We start from the raw sequence: 24746 nt of genomic DNA on the forward strand, positions 1-24746 counted from the left end.
TGAAAGGAAATCTATTGTCATTTAATCCTTTTGTTAGTTACAAATAATATTTATACTATCTATTCTAGCAAGTACTAACATTTGTGAGGTAAACCATTGCAATTTCATTTCCTTTACCGCTAAGATTTAGTGACATCTTTCTCAATTTGTATATCTGATTCTTCTTCTGATGATGATGATGAAACCACCATTTTGTGATGGAAGGTTTGTTGAATTTTCGTCACTCCCTTTTCCACTGGCCCTATTGCTTGATTTATTGTGAGTACAACATCCTTGACAACCTGATTTTTTTGTTGATATACAAAATTAATGATCCTCATTAAGCATGATGGATAGGATGGGGTTAACAGTGATATGATAATTAATACAATTTTTGTTTTTATTATGCAATGAACTTACTCGTTGACCACCTTCGACAACAATATCCTGGACGCTCTCTATGACGGTAGTTGTTGGAGCCTCAACTTGAGTTGTTGTCTCTTTAAGCACAACTGATTTCTACTTGCTCCCTTCATCTATCTCCAAGGCTGCTCCTATTGTTTCCTTTGTGATTTTTCCATATGCAGCAGGAGGAAGAAAATGATATGGTTTTGCAGAAAATACAAACACATGAGCAACAGCTGCAATGGCCATCTGCATTGCCATGGACATGAAAGTAGTCTTGGATAAGAAATGAAATTGAAAATATTTTAAGTTGTGTTCATTTAGGACTAATTTATGAAAAGTAAAAGAAATTTGATTAGGATGGTTCGCAGAATTAAGTAACCCAAATATCACTTCAGTACATGGAAGCTTAAACCTTTCACCCTAAAATAAATATATTGAAAAGAATCAACCCTGATTTTTCATTCACTCATCCCATTTTCCCAGGATTGCACACAAAAAATGGAGATAAACCTTGCAAAGTTCAAAGAGCTAACAAAATGGATCACAATCCCTTATGTTAGATAAACAGAAAAATACCCATCAAATTTAGTTTCTTAATGTCTTTGTTATATCTTAAAGGGGGTTATGAAAAAGACCACAATACTATATAGTATATAGACGAACTACCTCTATTGAAATTAAGAAATCTTGCAATCCAGTTTGGAATTTTCCTTCATTGGGTAGCACTCCAAATGTACACAATACCGCAATACCTACACCTTGCCACCAAGTAGCAAACACAATAGCCTTGAAGCTGATGAACTTTGCAAGTGGCTTTATTGGTTGAAGTCTCTCATGAGTAACATTATAGAACTGAACAAGGTAGTATAATGCCCACATCTGGCTGAAGTTCAATACCACTGCTATATATGGATACCTGCAAAATGTGGAAGACCATGTTTATTATTGAACTAAGTTGAGATGCCTTTGCTTAATATTAATCAGTGTGTACAATTTCACAGAAAAGAAAAATGCATGGTCAAAACATTCGAGGGATATATTAGTTTATGATGTGAGACAATGATATACCAAATTTTGGATTCCACCTTTGTATGAAAAACATACCCGTAGTACCACTTGAATTCCCCATCGCCATAAACACCAGCCAATTCCAATATAAATGCTAACAATGCATAAACTGTCTTCAGGATCATCTGCTCTATATCATAGTGACATTAGAGTCGGTTTAGAGCTAAAATGAACTCATATTTTGGGAAACTTCAGTGACTTACATATTGAACAAGACCAAATTTTTCTGTTATGAGAAGATATTTTCCAAGCTTGTATGGATGCCAAAAGAAGTTGCAAAAGATCTATTTTCTATGCCGTGATTCTCATCTGAACCATCCAACAAGGATTTACTAAGTTGTTATGCAGATTCATCTTCAAGTACTTCTACAACCTTTCCTTCACCACCTTGCAGATTGTATTTGAAAAATTAGAGTTAAGTGAAATATTTTCATAGATATGTCATTTAGTATCACGAGGTGTGGTCTTCTCTAAAACAGGATTGCATGCCCAGTAAAATGAAGAGAGAATATGAGCCAAAAAATGCTATAGAAATTTAAAATATTAGGTGTCTGAAGTAACATTAACACAACATATTTTTACTAGGGGTTTGGGGTGATAGGATAGCATAGAAGTTAGTTTAACATCAAATATATAAGTTATTGATTTGAGAAGCAGAAGTGTTTCTAAAAACCTTTTTATTCCCAGTGCCACAGGACCAATACCTTCATGAATGGTTTTCAGTAGCATGTATAACACATGTAATTTCTATTTTTACTTCCTGGATTTGACAAATAGCCAATTTTAGCTGAGAAGAATACTAGATATGCATGATATTAATGCATCCCTAGCTGTATTCTTAATACATTGAGGTTACTGCGAGTAACTTACCAAGACAAGCAATCAGGAATCTGCCAAAAGAATACAGAGCAAAGGCTTCATAGTAGTTTCTTAAAATGTCACATGCTAGAGATAATCTAGGATTCCACAAAGAAATAATCTGGAATGACAAGGAGAGAGAAAACAAAAGCTGAGTTACGTTGATGTTGTGTCACTACTTTATAACTCTTTAGATATAGAAATTTGATCAAGACATCAGCATGAAATATGCTTTTCACTCAGTTTAACAAGGGAGATGTAACTCGGATTGAAAAGATGTGAACACGCACCAGTGTCATTTAACATGCAATTTCATGGCACAGAAGTAAACCATGAGCTTAAAGTTTGCAATGTAGGTGGTTTCCTAAACTTTTCCCCCTCCTTTTTTTCTAGTGAAGAAAGTTCATAATTCTTGAAGAATCTGATTACAAGAGAATTTCACTGCTGACATATAACTGAGAAATGAAATAGATGAATGGCCTTCTCCTCGAGCTGCACCATGTCCTCAAAGTGGAATTCTTGGAGTGAGCCTATTTGAAAATAACCTCCATAGACCTATAGGTTAGATTTCATCTTAAAACCAATTGGAATTAAGTGAAATTTCTCAATAGATATATAAGTTGCACCCTGATAGTTGAGGCAAGCGATGTGAGACTTCATAACACTTTTGACTATTTCCTCTCTGCCAACACTACCTCAAGTTCCACTACAAACTCTCAATCTTCGGCTAGGAATGGTGGAATTGCCTAGCTAGGAGGGCTTTCTTAAGCTGTGAAACATGGACAATAGGATGCAACCTTGAGGTTTTTGTTAATTGGAACCTATATAAGCCACTAAGCCTATTCTGTCCAAAATATTTCTTGAATAGCCCATAAAACCTTTTATTGAAGGACCTCAATTAATAGGGTTGAGCTTAATACAGTATATCATTGACATCAAATTCAACTTCCCTTCTATCTTTATTTGCTTGTTCCTTCATTTTGAGTTGGTCCTTCTATAAATCTTGTTTCAATTCTTCTAATATGTTGTCCCTCAATCTCAATGTCAGCAATTGATAAGCTTTTTCTACAATTGTGTTGTCCCTAAGATAAGGAAAAATCAAGGGGGGGGGGGGGGGGGGGGGCTGACTATCTAGTTTCTTAAAGGGACTCTTTTTTATGGAGGCATTACAGTAATAATTAAGCCTGAACAAGCTACACAAACAAGTTATAACCAAACTTAAAAGTAATTATCATGTTGTAGTGAGCTGTGCAAACAACCTTATCAGTGATCTTAAGGGATTGTAGTAATGAATTGACACCTATCTTAAACGTAATTTTACCCTGCGATCCAATCACAAGTCACCGTAGATATGACTTTTAAAGTGATTATCTTAAAAGTCAACAATCTTACCATACATGGTGGATTGCGATTGGATGCCAGTGTAAAAAAATTTTACATTGTCAATGCATAACCATTTTCCTATAAAAGAAATTATATTCCCATATGAATGACCTCATTTATGATCTTTTAGTTTTTTTTTATATAGAATTAATGAAACTAGTAAGGTTAACAGGATTACTAGTTGGTTAATCATAGGTGATATAATTTAATAGGTATGCAAGTGTGAGTAAAATTACATTTAATTAATTCCCTAAAGTTGCCTAGTAAATATGTCAAGCTGAAGCAGTGCACCCTTAAAACTGCCTACTAAGGGACTTAGTCATGGTTGATGCAAAAACTGGCCAAAGAACACCCTTACTGTACAAAATAGACAACAATAACAATATCGTATTCCATTAGGTGACATAAGCTATATGGATCACATAACGCCATTAAATTTGGTTAAAAACCAAATTCTACTAGCCTAGGGAAACGACAATTTGGTAAATTCCATGATCCCTTTACCATAATACCCGAGGGGGAAAAAACTCTAGGACAACTGGAAAGGCCTATCATATTACCCATTGCTTGTATCCTAATACAACATTAAAACAATTCAAGACTAGATGTAGTTGTTCCTTCAAATAACTAACCCAACCATGTCAAAAAGAAGTCAGGAATATGTTTTAGAGTAATAGAATCTTACGGACTTGGTAGCATAGATAGGGACCATTGAAATAACGACAACAATCCACTTCTGCTCCTGAATGTAAACCAATTTCGGTTTAGCCGAAGCTGTTCCTAGCTACTTAAGGATTTTATTCAAGCTAGAATTTGCAACTTGAATGTGTCAAAGTGTATAACGTGTTATTTTCTCCTCTCTTTTTTTTCTTCTCAGACAAGAAGTGATAATTGAAGGCACTACATTTTGAAACACTAGCTTCATTGAGTATAATTCCAATGACCAAGAACCATAGAACTCACTAACACCTCATGGCATATAAAAAGGCCAAGGAAAAAAAAAACAGCAACTTCAGTGATTCAATAGCTATTTCATTGAATAAAACTTCAATGACCAAGAACCATAGAACTCAATAACAACACCTCATGGCATATAAAAAGGCCAAGGAAAAAAAAGAAGAAGCAACTTCCGTGATTCAATAGGTATGAGAAAAATAACTCACTACAGGATTGGTATATGATCAAAGATGTTGCAGAATGAGAAGAATGGAGATCACTAAAGCTACAAGCATGGAACACCCCACAATTATGAGAGCAGGTGGGCGAAGGTTTTTGTTTGTTCCTTCAAAGTTTGAGAAGTGATTTGATGCCATTCCTCATGCATCTTACTCTCCAAACACTTCAAAATTTTTGCAAGTCAAGATGCATGTATGGCAAATTATCCTATTGGTGTGAATGATCATAATCAAACCAAAGCATGCAAAATGCAGCATTCATGAATACAAGATAGATGAGTAAGGTTCAATTTGATAATAACAACCATTCAAAGGTTAAAATGCTTCCATCGTTTATGTTTATTAGAATTAATTCGATGTCACTTCATGAATATTATTTATCAATACCATACCATTGTGCTACGGAAACACACGTGCCTACACTTTCTAGCATGTTGTTAAGGGGACAATATTATACAAAAGGAATATTTTACATTTATACTTTGCTGATATAAAATGAACAAATTTGAAGTTCATGCTCTAAGGGTAACAAATGGAGTTCAATTAACACAATAAAAAAACACGAACAAAGAATCAACTACCACATAAAGAAGGGAATCCATGAAGCTAAACAAGTCAGAAAAAGAAACTACACTAAAGACAAACTCGAAACCTCTTCACAAAATGTTGCAAGTGCAACAAAACAAGTAACAACCATCAGTACTACAAAAAAACAGTTTCTACGTCGGTTGATTTGGGCATTCTATGATGGTTATTAACCGTCGTCGTAGCCAACATCATAGAAAGTCTTCAATGACGGTTTCACAGAAAATCGTCTTAAAAAAATATCATTCTAAAACGGTTCTTAACTAAAAATCGTCTTAGAATGATACATATTTAATACGGTTTTTTGTTAAAAACCATCTTAGAAAATCGTCTTAGAATGTATTTTTTTTTAAATGAAATATATTAAGAATTCTAAGACACACATTCTAAGAAGGTTATCTGAAAAACTGTCTTAGAAAAAAAATATTTTAAGGATTCTAAGACGGTTTTATCAAAAAAACCGACTTAGAATGTAAATATTCTAAGACGGTTTTTCAGAGAGCCGTCTTAGAATGTGTTTCCTTTTAAAAAAAATAAAAATCTCATATACATTTTTTACCATCAATCTCAAATTTCTATTCTAACCACATGTTATTTCATATACTCTGCATGCTAATATATACAGAAAAAAAGGAACAAAAAATATTGCCCCCTAAAACAAGCATAATAGAAAGTCTTAAACAATGTAGTTATAATTATGTATGCATGTTATCTAATAAAATTGTATCAAATATAAATAAACAAGGTAGAAGTTATAATTTGTAATTTCCTTCTAGGTGGAACTTCACTCACGTGCACTAAAAGCAATAGGAAATAATTTTTGTTTTGAGTTAAAAAACTTTATATTAATTTTTATAGCAATTTTTTTTAGTTTAAAAGCATCTAAATATAAATTATTTTACTTTAAAATCAATTTTAATTAAAATCAATTTTACAAATACTCATCCAAACATAAATATTATTAGTAAAAAATAAGATGTTCTTAGACGTAGTGCTATATTATGTATGATTTTTGAATTACCTAATTAATATAAAAAATTAATAAATTTATCATGATAACTTATAAAATAACTATAAAATTATTTTATATTATTAATGTGTTAACTATTTTACCTTCATATTATTGAATTATCTTTCATTTAATATATTACGTGGTAAAAAAATGTTAAATTGTATTTTATTCTTCTTTATTAGTTGAAAATATAATTAAAAAATAATATACAAATATCATTAATGTTGACTATTATTTTTCATATATACCACTGCAAAGTTGGACAAGATACACTGTAATGCATGTGTATCATATTAATATACATGAATAGCTATTCATCTATATATATTGACGCAATGCATTACTACTAACTAGGTACCATATCAAGCAAGAGTTGACCTTTGTCTATGATCATACCTCTATATAGTTTTGTAACAATATTTCCCTTAACTACGCTTTTAACTGATTGGCAAGTGTACCAATTTGTGACAAGTAATAAAGTGGACTATGGTTGTATTTAGATTGATGCAAATCCAATTTAAAAGCAAGAGATAAGGAAATAATAGATAGGAGATAAGAAAAAGATTCAGAAGAAAAGATAAATATTTAATGATAAAAATAGAAGATAGAAAAGATAAAATATTAAAAGATGATAAAGATGAAAGAAGATAGAAGATAAAGAAAGATAAGGTAAAAATAAAAGATAAGATAAGATAAGATGAAATTTGAAGTTGAGAAGGTAAAAGGGAAAATAAAGAGAAAATTAAACAATGTCTTTTGTGTTAAGGGTCTGCTCAGAATAAGATAATGTTGGGACCTAGCATGCCTAACTACCTTGATACAATTTCAATGATGTTCTCTATTGAATGCTTTCCCAATTTCCACCTCACACCTGCTAATATACTCAACCCGGATCCCTCACATCTGCTAATATACTCAACCCGGATCCCTCACGCTGAAGAGCCTAATTTATATATTCTCTCTCCCAAATCCCTTTACAAAGACAAAATAATAAACGACATTAAGTTAAAAGATGCTATGCAGAGGCACACCAAAATCACCCTATCCCTAGCAATGTAATGTTGAGATGTTCTTTCCCAGTCCTTTTAGACATTACCACTTCCCAATGAATAATCCCTAAAATAGATGCATGGATGGCCAAACCACACAATAACAATAAAAGTAAGAAAGAACAATAGAAACTGAAATTGCATTAATAGATAAGAAGAGCAGTTACATTACAAGAGCTTTTGGCTACCAGGCCCCAACTGAGGGGGTTTAGCCTCTCATGACTATGAGAGGCTTTACAATTCAAAGGCTAAGGGAGTGATAGATGACAAGTAACAAGCCAAAACAGGGGGGAGAATGGCTAAGAAGAAGGTTTCCCCCAAGGGAGAGGCTCAGGATATGTATTTATGCACTGGGAGGCTCTGAGACTCGGTGTGTTTTCTCCTTGACTTGACTCCCTTTTTATAGCTACTGGAGTGGACTTAGACTTGATGCAAAAAATCTTCCTTATTTATCTTTTTGATATCTTGTGGATCTTTTTCTCATTTTAATCTTTCCTTTTCCCATCTGCAAGCCATAGATAAGAAAAATATCAACTCATATCTTTAAGCCAAAAATAATTGCTAAATAAATATCTTTAAAGATATTTTCAATATATTTTTATTATTAAAAATATCTCATACTTAGGAGTTATCAAAATCCCCCAAATTAAAAACTTTGTTTGTCCTCAAGCAAAAGACAAGTTCTGAATGTATCAACACATGAGATAACTGCGAAACCTTTTCAAACCTTTCACTGACTGATCCTGAGCTTGCATTTGTCTTGATCTTGAGATAGATGTATGAAGGAATACACACGGAGATGAAAAAGGTTAGCAAGTAAAGACTTCATCAAGGAAGACTTACCACACTTCATTCCTCACAAGGCTAGTGTTTCCCTCATCGCACAAGTGTCTCGGCTAAAAGTGTTTTCAATCTAATGACTGAATTTAATATTCCCAACTTTGTACTTCATCTCAGTTAATGTAATCATACACACATATTGTGGATCACTAAGGACTTTTTGGGCTTGTAACGTGGTCAAGCTAACAAGGAACTCATGGTTTTTCTTTGGATTCAAAATTAGGTTCTAAGAGAGCACCTACCTCATATTTCTAGATAACCTGTGGCTTTATATTTTATAGCCCCAACTTTTCTACTATTCATAACAGCACACAAATTTGGAACTTAGGTTGCTATCAGCTCTTTATTTGAAACACATTGTTTTTCAATGTTTTTTTTCTTTTTTTTTTTTACAATAGAAATTGAACTGGTACTGTAGCAACTTATCATATTTTATCTTTGTGTGTGTGCTGTTGGTGATGTTCTTGAAATAAAATTTTTCACCCAACCAAAATTTCAACTCCCCCAAATTAAGGGTAAATTTGCCTTGACCCATGCTCTCCTACAACCTAAGATAAGGTGGTCATTAATTTCATTAGGCTCAGGTTTCAAAAACAATTTATTGCATTAGGCTCAACGGGGTGCAAGGGATTCATTCAAATAACAGGTTGGCTATTTGGCTAAGTGGCTGAATAATTTAATACAAACAAGCCCTTGATCCTTTCCACATTCTGTATGTACTCAAACAATCTAAGAATCATGCAAAATCAGGGAATTAAGAACAATCATTCTCTCATAATCAAAGGTTCGCACAACTCACCAGACATTTATGAAGTACTTGGCTTACCATATCATGATTTCCGTTCAACCATGCTAACCTCTTCACTTTTGTGTTTTCGATTCATACTTCATCACTCACAATAATGCCTGCTTGCATAAGAATAAGAATTTTCACAATTATCTCATCATTATCTCATGCATCAATTTATCCAAAACAAGTCACAACCCATTACTAATTTCCTCTATCTCTATCATGCAAATTTTTTTATTCATGATTGAAATTAAACTACTTGAATTAAACTGCTGAAATTAAATAAAAACAAACTGCAGAAATTAAAATAAAGAAAAACAAACAACCAACAAGGAAATAAATATTAAAGACAATAAAAATAAAGAAAAGAAAGGAAAAAATTAATCCTGGTAAAAGTATTGGGCCCTCAATCCTGTGTAGGTCCTGGATCCCAAGCTCTGTGAGCATCTCTGATGTCCGCAACATAATCATCCTTAGCTACACCAAAGGTGTCACCCTTCCTAACAGAAGGACATTGGCCTCCTGGCCAAGCAACCTGGGCTAGGAATGCCTCTGGTGTCATCACCGGCTGCTGGAGGGAGAGAGCGTGGAGGTTCTGCATTAGTAAGTACTAGCTATGGTGGAGGCTATGCAACATAGAGAGAAGTTGTTCCGGCTGAGAAAAAGGCATAGAAGTTTGGCCGGTAGGTGGAGGAGAGATAACTGGCGGAGGAACCGCTGGTGGAGGAGTTGGTGGAATGTCTGGAGTAGCTTGGGTCTTGGTGTGTTTTGGCCCTAGAAAGATACTAGAAGAGTCTTTATGATTCACTATTGGTTTGACTTCATCTTCTTCTACGAACAAAGAATTTAGGTGCCCCCCCAACGAGGTTAGCTTTTTGCTCAATTTCCTCCACCTTAAAACAAGTATTGCTATCACTGGTATGCTTACTTCCCTTAAACAAGTTGAAGGTGGCTTTCTGGTCTTCCACACTCATCTCCAAGTTATCATTTCCCATGTCCACAACGTAATTTGCAGTCACCATGAATGGCTAACCCAAAATCAAAGGGATCTCAGCGTCTTTTTCAATGTCCATGATTACAAAGTCCACCGAAAAAGTGAAGTGGCAGACTTTGACCAGGACGTCTTCCACTACTCCAAATGGTCTGGTGATGGAGCGATCTGCCAGCTGGAGTATCATCCTAGTGGGGTCAATTTTTGGGTTCCCTATTCTCTTGCACACGGAAAGCGACATTAAATTGATACTTGCTCCTAAATCAATGAAAGCCTTTCCTACCGATATATCTCCAATAGAGCAAGGGATGGTGACGCTTCCTGGGTCTTTGAACTTAGGAGGAAACTTCTGAACCACTACACTACAGTTTCCTCCTACGATAATGGTCTCGTTGTTGATGTACTTTCCCTTTTTAGTAAGGAGGTACTTTAAGAACTTTGAGTATAACAACATCTGCTATAAGGCCTCTCCAAAAGGAATAGTAATCTCTAGCCTTTTGAATATGTCAAGAAACCACCTGAAGTAATGTTCTTTATCCTTCTTTGTTGGCACTAGAGGATACGGTGCCTCTTTTATCACAATCGGTGGTTCCTCTCTCTTGGCTTCTTGGTATGGGTGCATCTTGGTATTTTGTGGTGGGGTTTTCTCCTCCTCTTCAGCACCCTCTTCTTTGTCTGCATCCTGCAACACTTTGTCAGTTTCTTCATTCTTTTGTCTCTGGCTTCTAGTGACAACTGTCTTGCATTCCTCCTTTGGATTCTTCTCAGTGTTGGCCTCGAAAGTTCTAGTAGGCCTTTCAGCTATCTCTTGAGCTAATTGGCCCATTTGAACTTCCAAATTTCTAATTGCTGCATCAGTGCTTTTCTCATGTGACTCAGTCTTCTGCATGAACTGTATCAGCAACTCTTCTAAGTTAGTATGTTTCTCTTGATGACTTGGCTCTTAGCTGGGATGCTGAAAGGATGGCCCCCCTTGGTTGATATTATTCCCTTGATGAGATCTCCATCCTTGGCTTTGTGAAAAGTTACTTCTTTGATAGAAGCTTGGTGGTCTGCTTTGCTGGAATCCCTGGTGATTCTGATTTCCTATGTAGTTGACCTCGTTAGATGTGTTTTGAACCATGCATGAGCCTGACTCATGAGCACCTCCATGAATGTCGCATCCTCCATTGTGTGAAACTGATGGAGGTTGCACTGCATTTAGTTGTTGAGGAAGATTACTCAGAGTCGCTGTGAAGGTCTCCAAGGTTTTGGCCATAAGCTTATTTTGAGCCAACATTTCATCTTGAGGAGTGAGCTCAAGAAGGCTTTTCTTTGTAGGTATGTGGGCTCGATCACAGAGAATGGCATGATCGTTGGCTGCCATATTCTCTATCAGCTCCATGGCTTCTTCTGGGGTCTTCAACTTGATCTTCCCACCGGCTAAGGCATCAAGGAGTTGCTTGGACTAAGATTGCAGGCCATCAATAAAAGTGTTTAGCTGAACTGGCTCGTTGAACCCATGTGTAGGAGTCTTCCGGAGTAACCCCTGGAAGTGGTCAAGTGCTTCATTCAATGATTCATCAGGGTGTTGGTGGAAGGATGCGATTTCCACCTTACTATCTGTGATCTTGTATTCCAGGAAGTATTTCTTTAGGAACTTCTCCACCACCTCGTCCCATGTTCGCAGGCTATTCCCATTGAACGAGTGAAGCCATCTTTTTGCTTCACCAGCCAAAGAGAAAGAAAATAAGTTGAGGCGGATGACATCTTCAGGTACTTCCACTATCTTTACCATGTTGCAGATCTCGATATATGCGGCCAGATGTGCATACGGATCTTCGCTTGGTAGTCCATGGAATAGATTCCCCTAAATCAGCTGGATGAGGGAATGTGGGTATGAGATGTTGGTCGCCTGCACCTCTGGCCTGGCTATGTAGGTGAAGTACAGCGGTATGGAGGAGCTAGAGTAGTCCTCTAGCGTCATTCTCTGACAGTCTTTTGCCATGATGCATTCCTCAAAGACTGAGTGTGGACTGGGAGAGGATCGTTCAGATGGTGAAAGTCCTCCCTCTTCTTGATTGCTTTGTACTTCTAGTTGTTCCCTCCTTTTCCTTGCAGCATTGTTTTTTCTGCAAGTTGCTTCAATCTCTAGGTCCAAGGGAACAAGGGCCCTTGCGAATGTACCTCACATACAAGAAAAGAGAGCACTACCGTGCAGGTTATCACAAAAGAGAAAATAAAATAGAACAAAATTAAAAATTGCTTTTCAGATTAGGATAAGTAACAACTAAATATGAAAAACAAACTCCCCGGCAACAGCGCCAAAAACTTGTTAACCGATTGGCAAGTGTACCAATTTGTGGCAAGTAGTAAAGTACTCAAAAGTCCGAGTGTCGAATCCACAGAGACTTTGGTTGTATTTAGATTGATGCAAATTCAATTTAAAAGCAAGAGATAAGGAAATAATAGATAGGAGATAAGAAAAAGATTTAGAAGAAAAGATAAATATTTAAAGATAAAAATAGAAGATAAAAAGATGAAATATTAAAAGATGATAAAGATGAAAGAAGATAGAAGATAAAGAAAGATAAGATAAGAAAAATAAAAGATAAGATGAATAAAAGATAAAATAAGATGAAATTTGAAGTAGAGAAGGTAAAAGGTGTAGAAGCAAAGCTTCAAGAGTTATTTTGATGATGCCAAGGAATTATAAAGATCATTCAAGAATGAAGAAAGCAAGATTTCAAGCAAAGGCAAAGGTCTCAAGAAAAGAATTAAGATAGGTTTTAAGATAGACTATTAGAAAAGATTTTGAAAAGCACAAATGATTGGCCAAGAGATTTTTTATCTTAAATATTTCCAAGCTTGTTACTCTCTGGTAATCGATTACCAGAAGGCTGTAATCGATTACCAGAAGCCCAACATTTCTGAAAATGGTTTTTCAAAGGTGTAATCGATTACCATGAATTTGTAATCAATTACCAGTGCTTATAACGTTCAAAAATATTTTGAAAAACCTTGTAATCGATTACACAAAACATGTAATCGATTACCAGTGGCTTTGAACGTTGGAAATTCAAATTTTAAATGAAGAGACACAACTTTTCAAGAAAGATAATTGTGTAATCGATTACACCAATATGGTAATCGATTACCAGTGAGAAGTTTTCAGAAAATTTGCCAACAGTCACATCTTTTCATTGGATTTTTGAATGGTCATCAAAGGCATGTAAATAGGTAACTTGAGCACGGATTTTCAAAAGAGTTTTTCCCTGTTCACAAAATGCATAATCCTCTCAAACAAAAATCTTTTATAATTTAATATTCCTTGGCCAAACACTTGTGATTTTCATAAGGATTTGAGAGCCTCAATTGTAATATCTGTCTCTTTCTAGAGCGATCATTTACTCTTCATCTTCTTTCTGTTCAAAGGCTTAAGAGACTGTGAATCTCTTGTTGTAAGGAAAATTTGAACACAAAGGAAGGAAAGTCCTTGTGTGGTTCAGTACTTGTAAAGAATTTACAAAGATAGTGGAACTCTCAAGCGGGTTGCTTGGGGACTGAACGTAGGCACAAGGGTGTGTCTGAACCAGTATAAATCCGATTTTGCATTCTCTCTTCCCTTTATCTCTTATATTGACTGTTGTTTATTAGTCTCATTTCAATTTGCTCATTTGATTCATCATCTAAGTAATTTATTATAAAGGAAACTTAGAACTTGCATAAAAATCTGAGTAGGTTTTAATTGGGGGAATAGTTAGCATAATCTTAATTCAATCCCCCTCTCTTCTTAAGATTTCTGAGGCCACTTGTCTAACAAAAGGGAAAATAACGAGAAAATTAAATAATGGCTTTTGTGTTAAGGGCCTGTTCAGAATAAGATAATGTTGGGACCTAGCATACCTAACTACCCTTGATGCAATTTTAATGATGTTCTCTATTGAATGCTTTTCCAATTTCCACCTCACATCTGCTAATATACTCAACCCGAATCCCTCACGCTGAAGAGCCTAATTTATATATTCTCTTTCCCAAATCCCTTTGCAAAGACAAAATAATAAACATCATTAAGTAAAAAGATGTTATGCAGAGGCACACCAAAATCACGCTATGCCTAGCAATGTAATGTTGAGATGTTCTTTCCTAGTTCTTTTAGACATTACAACTTCCCGATGAATAATCCCTAAAACAAATACATGGATGGCCAAACCACACAATAACAATAAAAGAAAGAAAGAACAATAGAAACTAAAATTGCATTAATAGATAAGAAGAATAGTTACATTACAAGAGTTTTTGGCTGTCAGGCCCCAACTGAGGAGGTTTAGCCTCTCATGACTATGAGAGGCTTTACAATTCAAAGGCTAAGAGAGTGATATATGACAAGTAACAAGCCAAACAAAGCAGGGGGGAGAATGGCTAAGAAGAAGGTTTCCCCTAAGGGAGAGGCTCATGATATGTATTTATGCACTGGGAGGCTCTGAGACTTGGTGTGTTTCCTCCTTGACTTGACTCCCTTTTTATAGCTGCTGGAGTAGACTTGGACTTGATGCAAAAAATCTTCCTTGTTTATCTTTTTGATATCTTTTAGATCTTTTTTTCATTTTAATCTTTCTTTTTCATATCTAAAAGCCATAGATAAGAAAATATCAATTTATATCATTTAAGCCAAAAATAATTGCTAAATAAATATCTTTAAAGATATTTTCAATATATTTTTATTATAAAAAATAGTTCATATTTAGCAGTTATCATACGCTCCAAGCAAAACTTTGGATTCCATCAGTTTTAAGGAATTAGGTATCTTAGTCCAAAGCTCAAGTATCAAAATACTTAAATCTATTTAAGGAATTAATTTATTTTGATATATATTTTTTATTTAAATACATTTTTCATTCTTGCAATTTTAATTTTTTTTTGTTCTTGTAATTTTCTTTTCATTTTACTGTGTTGCATAATAGATACAATATCAAAATATATGATTATGTAACTACATTGTAAGTAGGAGCAACTTAAGGCGTACCCGATTGTGCAGGGTTTAATCTCATCTTGACTTAGGCATATAGATTTCGTAGGACCTGCTTCATCCCCACATGGTAATAAAATCCACCTATAAATCAGAAAAGGAAGGACACAACACTTATGTGATATATAGATATGGAATGCAATATCCTAAGGATGATATTTGTTCATATTGGGTCATAGACATACTCCCCATTAATGGCACGCTCAAATGCATTGTTGTCTTCAAACCATCTGTGTAACTGGTCGTTTGCCTTCATAAAAAATCAAGCTCAATATCTAGATCAAAAGAAAATCTAAATTTTTCAACTATTAAAAATAATTTAGAAACTAGCTAAGAAAACTTTACTTTTAATTCAACAAAACTAGCTTATCACTTTTTAGTTACTAGCTAAGTTTTTAACTTTCAACTAAATTTTAAACTTTTAGTTACTTTTACCCAAAATAATCATATAATATAAACTAATGTTAATTTCCATATAATTCAATGATGGTTGGTTTTCTTAATTAAATGTGAAGTTTATATTTGCCTATTCTATAAATCAAGTAACAGAGGAAATGCATGATCTGATTTCCTAGCAAAGAAAGCCAACTCCTCGGACTATGGTTGTCATATCTTACAAGTTGTCCCAGGCCCTGCTGATACGTTTTTCTTTGTTACTGACAGATGATTAAGGAAACCATCACGTAACAAGCTAGTTCTTTGTCTCTATCCTTAGTTTTTTTCTGAGTGATAAAAAAATATCAAGTCACAATTCTAATAGGTCACTGTTTATCCACTTGCAACTTTCCTTAGTTGCTCCATAACAGACTCCATCAAGGAATGTTGTCAGACACTTTCACATAACATACACTTTGACATATGATTGACCTCGTGTACTGTAATGTTAGGGAATGTTGTTAGAGTGCAAAAAAAATTACATTAACAAGAATAAGGGTAGAAGGACATTATCACATATACAAGTTCAATATTCAGATTCCGATGATTTCCTTGGCTTTGTGATAATGTCACTTTTCCTTCAATAAGTTGATATTGTTCCAGTTCTATTGGCTCATAAAAGTATATCAAGGTCTGCAAAACATAATTATTAAACCGAGAGACCAGAATAATATAAAAAGAAGATGCAACTTGGAGTATGTGATAGTATAGACATTCAACATATACCAGTAGTCCAGCTTAGTAAATAACCATAATGAATCCTAGCACAAAGAAAATCAAGACAGAAGGGAAATTATACCAAACATAAGATGCACTCCCCCTCCAGGTATTACAGGCATGAAAAAGTGAAGAAGAATTATTTAGTGAATTGGTAGAGAAACTAAAACAAAAAAAATATTTGAAGGCTTTAGAGTTGTGTCATGAACAAAAGGAAGTTGCCAAGTGAAGGAGCTACTTTAAAGAGTAAAGTGATGAGTTATTTGATTGAAAAAAATCAATTGTCAGATCATGATTAAATGCATACAAATGTTTAATAAAATATGTAGCTATTTAAATCTCTCAAGTCTCAACCTTTGATTTTCTAATCAATGGGTATAACTTTCACTTTAGTCTCTAAAGGAGTAAAATCAGAACAAGGCAATCTGGGTTGGACCCATAGAATTTGAGATGAGCAAGGGGAAGAGGAAAAACTAGCATCATTGATCTGAACAAGGGAGAGGTGGCACATTAGCTATAAACAAAAATTGTAGCAGCAAGAGACAAGATGCTAAGGGAATGACAACTCTTTCTCATGATCTAAATTATCCCAAACTGTTTTGTCTTTCCATTGCATAGTCCATTTTATTTCACATACCTCTCTATTTTCTTCCTATTTTTATCCTTGTTCAAAGGATGTTGTGAGTGTAACATTCCAATTTTTGTAATCTAGATTAAAAAGAATTGTTATTTATAAATAAATAGAGTTTTAGAAAAATGATGAGATTTTATAAATAAATAAATAAGGAGATATAATTATTAATTAAAATAATGATTTGAGAGAAAATAAAAAGGGTATTTCATTTATTTGTTTGATAGAAAATAAAATAGAGTTTGTTTTTATAAAATAAATAAATAAATAAATATAGAGCAAATAATAGGCTGAGTACCCTAGGTATAAATAATTATGTTAAGTCAGGTGCCTCTTTTTGGCCTCATTTTCGTTTTTCCCCTTCTCCTCTCAACACCCTTTCTTTTTCCCGCAGCCCACCAAACCTGTCTCAGAAAAACGACGATCTCATACTCGTTCACCGTTGGATCGTCGTGAAATTTGAGTATCACGTTCACAACCCAATTTCGAACATTCTCACCGTTGGGAAATTCAAAATCATATCTGAGCTTAGAGGAAAATCCTTCGCATTGCAGCATTTTAATTTCCCGCTTAAACCCAAAACTGTCTCGGTAAAACTACGATCCCGGTTTCGTTAACCGTTGGATTTTCATGAAATATGGATATGTTGTTCGAAATTTAATTTCGCACTCTTCCACCGTTGGGATTTTAGAGATAATATTCGTGGTGGGAGAAAAATGAATCGCATGAAGACAGTACAAGTGGAGGTTTCAATCTCTTCTCCGTCTCTCTGACGTTTGGGAATTCTATCGGAGCAGTCGGAAGAATAACTGAAGGAATCTCAAGGAACCGCTATAGATGTTACTATCGCTGGCTGAAGACACGTGAGTCCGCTCAGAGGTAAATGATGAGTTATTCACCATTGAGGATTAGTAAGAACATGTGTAGGGATCCTTAGAGATATCAATTGGAATGAGTTTTGGGGTGTTTTTGCAATTTTCATTTTATCCTTATGATTATTACAGTGAATTATATTTGTTTGATGAATCAGTTGATGTCCCAATGAGAAATGGCTGTGAGATTGATGTGTTCTTGTATTGAGTGTGAACCCCTTAGAAAAATTAAGCTCTTTTTATTAACGAAAATTATATTTTAAATAATATTATTCAATGACTTATTTTATATAAATTATTATCTTGTTCTAATTTTTCTACGACGATGATCAACATGTTATGTGTATATAATTATTGTAATACTAGAATAATAAATTAAAGAAAATTGTAAGGTTAATGTCTAGTGGTAATTTCTTTTGATGTAATATTAAATTAATTGTTATAGAAATCATTTGACAAAAAAAACAATGTAGTTTAATTTACTATATATATTTTGTATCATGCAAATATTATTATTGTGTGATGTGCATGAGTTATAAGGTGTAATAAGTTATTATAATGGTATTATAATATTATAGTGAAGATTGAGTAGTACAAAGTTGAATGTGTCAATTTGCGATATACATGAAAAAATGAGATGATTGATGTGATATTATGAGATGTTAAATTGTGGGCATGATATTTGATTGTGAATAAGTGTGTGTTTGACGCTTGATGTGACAATAATTATATTGTGAGCTATGAATTATACAATAACCTGACCAGTGTTATCTTGAGAAAAGCGTAAATGCATAGTGTTAAAGAGAAAGTGTAGGTTTCCTATTTAGGAACCAGTGTTAAAGAGAAAGTGTAGGTTCCTATTTAGGAACCAGTGTTAAATTGTAGCGCAATATGTTGTACGTGGTTAAGACACGAGCGTGAGGTCGTGGGTATTGTATAATTCACTAGCAGCGTCTGTGTGCTAAAATGATTTTAGGGGTTGGACCTGAATCAGGAGGGAGAGGCCCTAACGGACTCTTCGGAGTGTAGGCCTTGGGGGTCATCGGGTTTGAGTGCTCCTTTAAGTCTATGTTGATCCCATATGGTTGGAGCATTCTCGCAAAACATCGTGACCCTGACTGGTCTCCCTATGATCTTACTTAGTGAGAGTGACCTGACAAACCCATTGTTTGGTGTGTCTTGTTATGTACTCCTAAGCGCTCCAGGGTGGTTTTTCACTGACATGGTACCACATTGTATATAGGCTTGAGTCTTAACATAACTGTTTCATGCGCGTGCTAATTGTTTATTATGAAATTGATGTGTTATTATGTCTTGATTAGAGCATGTGATTCTTGTGTAATGTGATTGATGATTGAAAAGTAAACTTTGAATGACAAAGTAGTGGAATTTTGTGAATTACGTGTAACTAAGTTTTATTTGGTTTATATGATATGTATATCTAGTTGTCTTGTTTCTCTATTAGTTAGGAATGTGATAACTCACTCCCCGTGTGTTGTTTGTGTTTGGATCCTGTGATGATCTTGAACTTTGTGTTCGGGGGAGCAGATGACTAGGTGAATTGCTTTAAGGAACCATGTGCTGAAGGACGCCGGGACACAACGCTCTGATAGGATGTGGCATTGGGGTATAGGGTTTTACAGACGGCCTTGTTTGAGCCGAAGTGAATTTATTATTTATTTAGAAAAGTTTTATGATGATGTTAGAAAGGTGAATGTGAGCCTGCTACCCTCTTGAAAGGCTTGTATTTAAATATGTTTTAAAAACTTGAATTAAGTTTAATTTTTTTTAATTATTTCTTTTATTATTAGTACATATATGTGTAGGGTAGAGGGTGTCACAGTGAGAAATTAACTTTGATATACAATTAATCTACTTCAAAAACATAAAAAAAAAAGTCTAAATCGTAGGTTCTCGAACAGACAAGTTGCTCCATTTTATTTTCAAAAAAGAAAACAAAAGAGAGTAGCCAAAAATAAGAAAGAATGACATGCGATGGTAGCAGAATTAATTAATTAGCAGCTAAGGAAATCCTCCTTTAAGCACTTGATTTTGTTAGCTTAAATTATACGTTAGAGAATCAACCAAAAAAAAAACTCACCTTAGGAACACCAGCATACAGATATTCTCCCTCTGGGTGGTTGATGATGACTCCATGTCTAGGATTCGACTGGTTGGAAGCTATGTCATTGTACATAAACACCACTATGTTCTCTTCTTTTAGTCCACCTTTTATCAGCAACTGGTACGCTTGGCACACATCTGCTTGTTTTTAATTTAATTCAATTCATCACAAAATCCATAAACCAAACCATTAATATAAAACATAGAGCAACTCAAAACATAAAACTAATTCATTAATTTTAGAAAATAAATAAAAGGAGACACCTTGGTCTTTGAACCAATCCAAAAAAATAAAAACACCAAAACCAAATTAACTTACTTGATGCCTGTAGTTTCCATAGCCGTTTGAACCAACCATGAGAATCGCCCATCGTGTTCCCACTTCATCCGAGTCAGCATCCATCAGTTCAGTCAGTAACTTTATGACTAAGTCCCACTCCTTCCGGTTCGACCTCGCGGCTGCACCGTGCACTCTAATGGGCACCACCATCATCCATAATACGACAATGTATCATGTCGTTTTGCTTATAATAGAGCAATGAAGTGACATATATATCAGCTGAGATAAACAAACTCAGTCAGTCACTCACACACACAGGAATAAGGGTTGGGTTGAAAAAGCAGAGGAGTGAAGAAATGGTTTATTAATAAAAAAGTGACTCAATTAAAGATGTGACACCCTCTACCCTCACAAATAACGAATAAAAGGAAATAAAATCATGCGGATTTTTTTTTAAAAAAAAAACACATTGACTTTAAATTGATTTCAATAGATAAAGGGTTCACATTCACTTAATGAAAACATAGTAGAAATTGTTTGAATAAAAACAACAAAGTTATCCTGGCTCAAAACAAGGTCGTCCATGCTGAATGAATAAATAAAAAAAAACTAAAAACAGAAAACATAACACAATTATATTGTTTACGGAAAATATAACATGCAAAGTAAAATCCTATGCCCCAATGTCACACTTATCAGAGCATGTCTCTATCACAAACTAAGTCTCTCCGGCTCTATCATGGAAATTCATCATGTGATGGCTCACCTGATCAAATGGCAATCAACCCAAACACAAACACACACCGGGAATGAGTTATCACATTCATATATAATAAAATATTAGAGCATGTAAAACATATAATACTTAAAGTTGAATTTATATAATTAACATCACTTCACAAAATCACACACATTATGCACATCCATTCAAGTTCATTCAAGTTGAATTTATATAATTAACATCACTTCACAAAATGTACAAATGGTCATCCGGAAAATCATCCCGAATGGGTGAGTCCTCAGACACACGCTCAATCCTACTCAGATGGTCAGCCTCGAGGTTCTGCGCACCACTCCGATCACGGATCTCCAAATCAAACTCTTGGAGCCAAAGCATCCACCTGATCAATCTAGGCTTTGATTCAGCCTTCTTCAATAGGTACTTTAGAGCTGCATGGTCAGTATAAACAATAACATGAGCACCAAGTAAATATGAACGAAATTTCTCAAGAGCAAAAACTATCGCTAATAGGTCCTTCTCTGTGGTAGTGTAATTTGCTTAAGCAACATCCAAAGTTCTGAAAGCATAGTAGATCACTCGAGGCAGCTTATCAATCTTTTGAGCAAGGACAACCCCCAATGCGTAATTGGATGCATCGCACATTAGCTCAAATGGGGCTGTCCAATCAGGTGTCTAGATGATAGGGGTGGTAGTCACCGCACGCTTGAGGCAATCAAAAGCCTCTTTGCATCGGTCATCAAAATCAAACTCCACCTCCTTTTGCAGCAGATTGGATAGTGGAAGGGTCACTTTGCTAAAATTCTTGATAAAGCGCCTATAAAACCCTGCATGACCAAGAAAAGAACGAACCTCTCGCACCCAAGAGGGGTAAGGCAATTGTGAAATAACATCTATTTTTGCAGGGTCTACCTCTATGCCCCTATTCGAAATGATATGCCCTAAAACTATACCTTGTTCTACCATGAAGTGACATTTTTCAAAATTCAGCACAAGGTTAGTTTCAATGCATCTATTAAGAACTCTATCCAGACTATCCAAACATGCATCAAAAGAGGATCCATAAACAGTAAAATCATCCAAAAACACCTCTATGCAAGTCTCTAAAAAATCACTGAAAATGCTAAGCATACATCGCTGGAAGGTACCAGGGGCGTTGCATAGGCCAAAGGGCATCCTCCTATAGGCAAAAGTGCCAAAGGGATAGGTGAATGTGGTCTTTTCTTGATCCTCAAGAGCAATATGAATTTGTAAATAACCAGAAAAACCATCAAGAAAACAGTAATGAGATTTACCTGCCAAGCGCTCAAGCATTTGATCAATGAATGGCAGGGGAAAATGATCTTTTCTGGTTACCTGGTTCAACCTCCTATAATCAATGCAGACTCGCCAGCTGTTCTGCACTCTTGTGGGAATATGCTCATCCTTTTCATTCTTGATCACTGTGAGGCCTGTCTTCTTAGGAATCACTTGGACTGGACTCACCCACTGGCTGTCAAAATTGGGGTAGATGATTCTAGCTTGTAAGAGCTTGGTCACTTCCTTTTTCACCACATCTAGAATGACGGGGTTGAGTCGCCGCTGTGGCTGCCTCACTGGCTTAGCTCCATCCTCTAAAAGTATCCTATGCATGCAGGTAGATGGGCTAATACCAGGAATGTCTGCTAAAGTCCATACAATGGCCTTCTTGTGCTTCTTGAGCACTAGCAACAACTTCTCCTCTTGCTCAGCAGCAAGGGAGGCAGAGATGATCACTGAAAATTTTTCCTTGTCCTCCAAGTAAGCACACTTGAGGTTTGCTGGTAAGGGCTTCAACTCTGGTGTGGGTGATGGATGAATAGTGGGAGGAACCAGGGTAGGGGAAGAAGAAGGTTCCTCAGCCTGTACCTCATAAAGCAAGTCAGAAGTATATGTACTTCCTGCAACATGGTTAGTGCATTCTGACTCTAAAAAATCAACATAAAGAGGTACAACACCCAGAAAATCAGAACCAGACTCAAATTCAGATTCATTCTCAACATAAAAATCAGATATAGGATCAAATTCAAACTCAGATTCAGATTCAATGCATAAGGAATGACAAGTATGCATATCAGATAAAAATGGATGTTTTCTACCATGAAGAACAGAATCAAAATCAAGCATATAATCATCAACAATCTGATCAATTATCTCAGCACGAAAAATAGAATGATCCTCATATGGATGTTTCATGGCATCAAGAATGTTAAAATGAACAACAATATCACCAAATTCCATAGGAACCATGGGCGGTTTTCATAAATGGCCTGCCTAAAATAATTGGAATTGAACCATGGGAAAATCCCTCTTCCATATTAAGAACATAAAAATCAACAGGAAAAATAAGTTCACCAACCCGAACCAGTACATCCTCTATGAAACCTGTGGGGTAAGTAACACTTCTATTTGCCAAATGAATCACCACATCTGTAGATTGCAAAGGTCCAAGAGATAAAGAATTGAAAATGGACAGAGGCATGACACTAACTGATGCTTCTAGATCTAGCATGGCATTCTCAAATTTACTGTTCCTAATAATGCAAGGTATACAGAAAGTACCTGGGTCCTTACATTTCTCAGGAATGTGAGGAACAAATTTACCTATCAATGCTGACACATTTCTGCCTATGCTAATCCTTTCATTGCCTTTGAGCTTCCTTTTGTGGATGCACAGCTCCTTTAGAAACTTGGCATATCTTGGAATCTGCTTGATGGCATCTAGCAGAGGTATGTTCACCTCTACTTTCCTGAAGGGCTCCAAGATCTCCTTTTCCGCTTCTTCCATTTTTTTGTTTGGAATTGCTCTAGGTGGGAATGGAAGAGGGATAAGAGGCTGCAGTAAGTCAGAATTACTAGAAGAAGGTCCACCTGCATGAAAATTTTTGTTAAGAAGCTTTCTCTTTTGTGAAACTATCTCATCCTCTTTTTCAGGTGTAGAATGAAGCTTGATAGGTTCAGGTGCAGGTGCTGCTACTAGTGGAGGCACTTGAATTTGGTTGCCAGACCTCAAGGTGATGGCACTCACATTTTTCGGATTCTGCACAGTTTGTGAAGGCAATTTGTCAGAATTTTGGGACTGAGCTTGGTTCAACTGAGTAGCCATTTGCCCCATCTGATTTGTCAAACTCTGAATGGAGGCTCTTGTCTCTTGCTGAAATTGCATATTCTGGATGGTCATTTGCCTCACTAACTCTTCTAAAGAAGGTTGAGGAGGGGCCTCAGTTGCTTGTTGTCTTTGTTGTTGCTGCTGCTATATTGGTGGAGGAGCATATGGCTTGCTTGGACCAGAAGCATTCTGGAAAGGAGGGACAGGTTGTTGTTGTTGTGGAGGACTTGCCCATCTTAGATTTGGATGATTTCTCCAACCTGGATTGTATCTGTTGCTTGAAAGATCATAATTATTCTGTTGTTGTTGGTTTTGCTGCTGAGGGGGTCTATTATAAATGTTTGCAGCATAAGCTTCAGGTTGCTCATTGACTCCAGATTGCTGCAAAGAAGGATAGAGATCTGTATGGTGATCTGCAGAAGAACATAGACCACTGACTCTTGCAACCGGTGTAGATTTCTGATTCATAACAAGCTGAGTTACTAGGTTGACCAAGGCATCAAGTTTTCCTTCAAGCTTTTTATTTTCAGTAGATGAAGATGAATCCGTGGCCACCTCATGGACTCCTCTAAGAACAATAGCATCATTTCTTGCACTGAATTGTTGGGAGTTGGAAGCCATCTTCTCAATCAAATTCCTAGCCTCAGCAGGGGTCATATCACCAAGAGCTCCACC

General features: G+C 35.6%; 1 protein-coding gene and 1 pseudogene across 1 annotated transcript; both read right to left on the bottom strand.

Annotated features, from left to right (window-relative positions):
- Positions 1 to 119: 119 nt before the first annotated feature.
- On the bottom strand, positions 120 to 5009 carry LOC100788543 (protein LAZ1 homolog 2-like; annotated as a pseudogene).
- A 5166-nt stretch (positions 5010 to 10175) lies between these two features.
- LOC102663598 (uncharacterized) lies at positions 10176 to 10592 on the bottom strand. The gene has a single exon (XM_006598347.1). The coding sequence runs from the start codon at positions 10590 to 10592 to the stop codon at positions 10176 to 10178; it is 417 nt and encodes a 138-aa protein (XP_006598410.1).
- Positions 10593 to 24746: the final 14154 nt, after the last annotated feature.

Source organism: Glycine max, chromosome 15, assembly GCF_000004515.6.
Source record: "Glycine max cultivar Williams 82 chromosome 15, Glycine_max_v4.0, whole genome shotgun sequence".
Taxonomy (NCBI): domain Eukaryota; kingdom Viridiplantae; phylum Streptophyta; class Magnoliopsida; order Fabales; family Fabaceae; genus Glycine; species Glycine max.

Bases quoted from the DNA above. Each gene is read 5' to 3' on its own strand.
- LOC102663598 (XM_006598347.1), bottom strand. From the start codon at position 10,592: ATGTTGTTATACTCAAAGTTCTTAAAGTACCTCCTTACTAAAAAGGGA.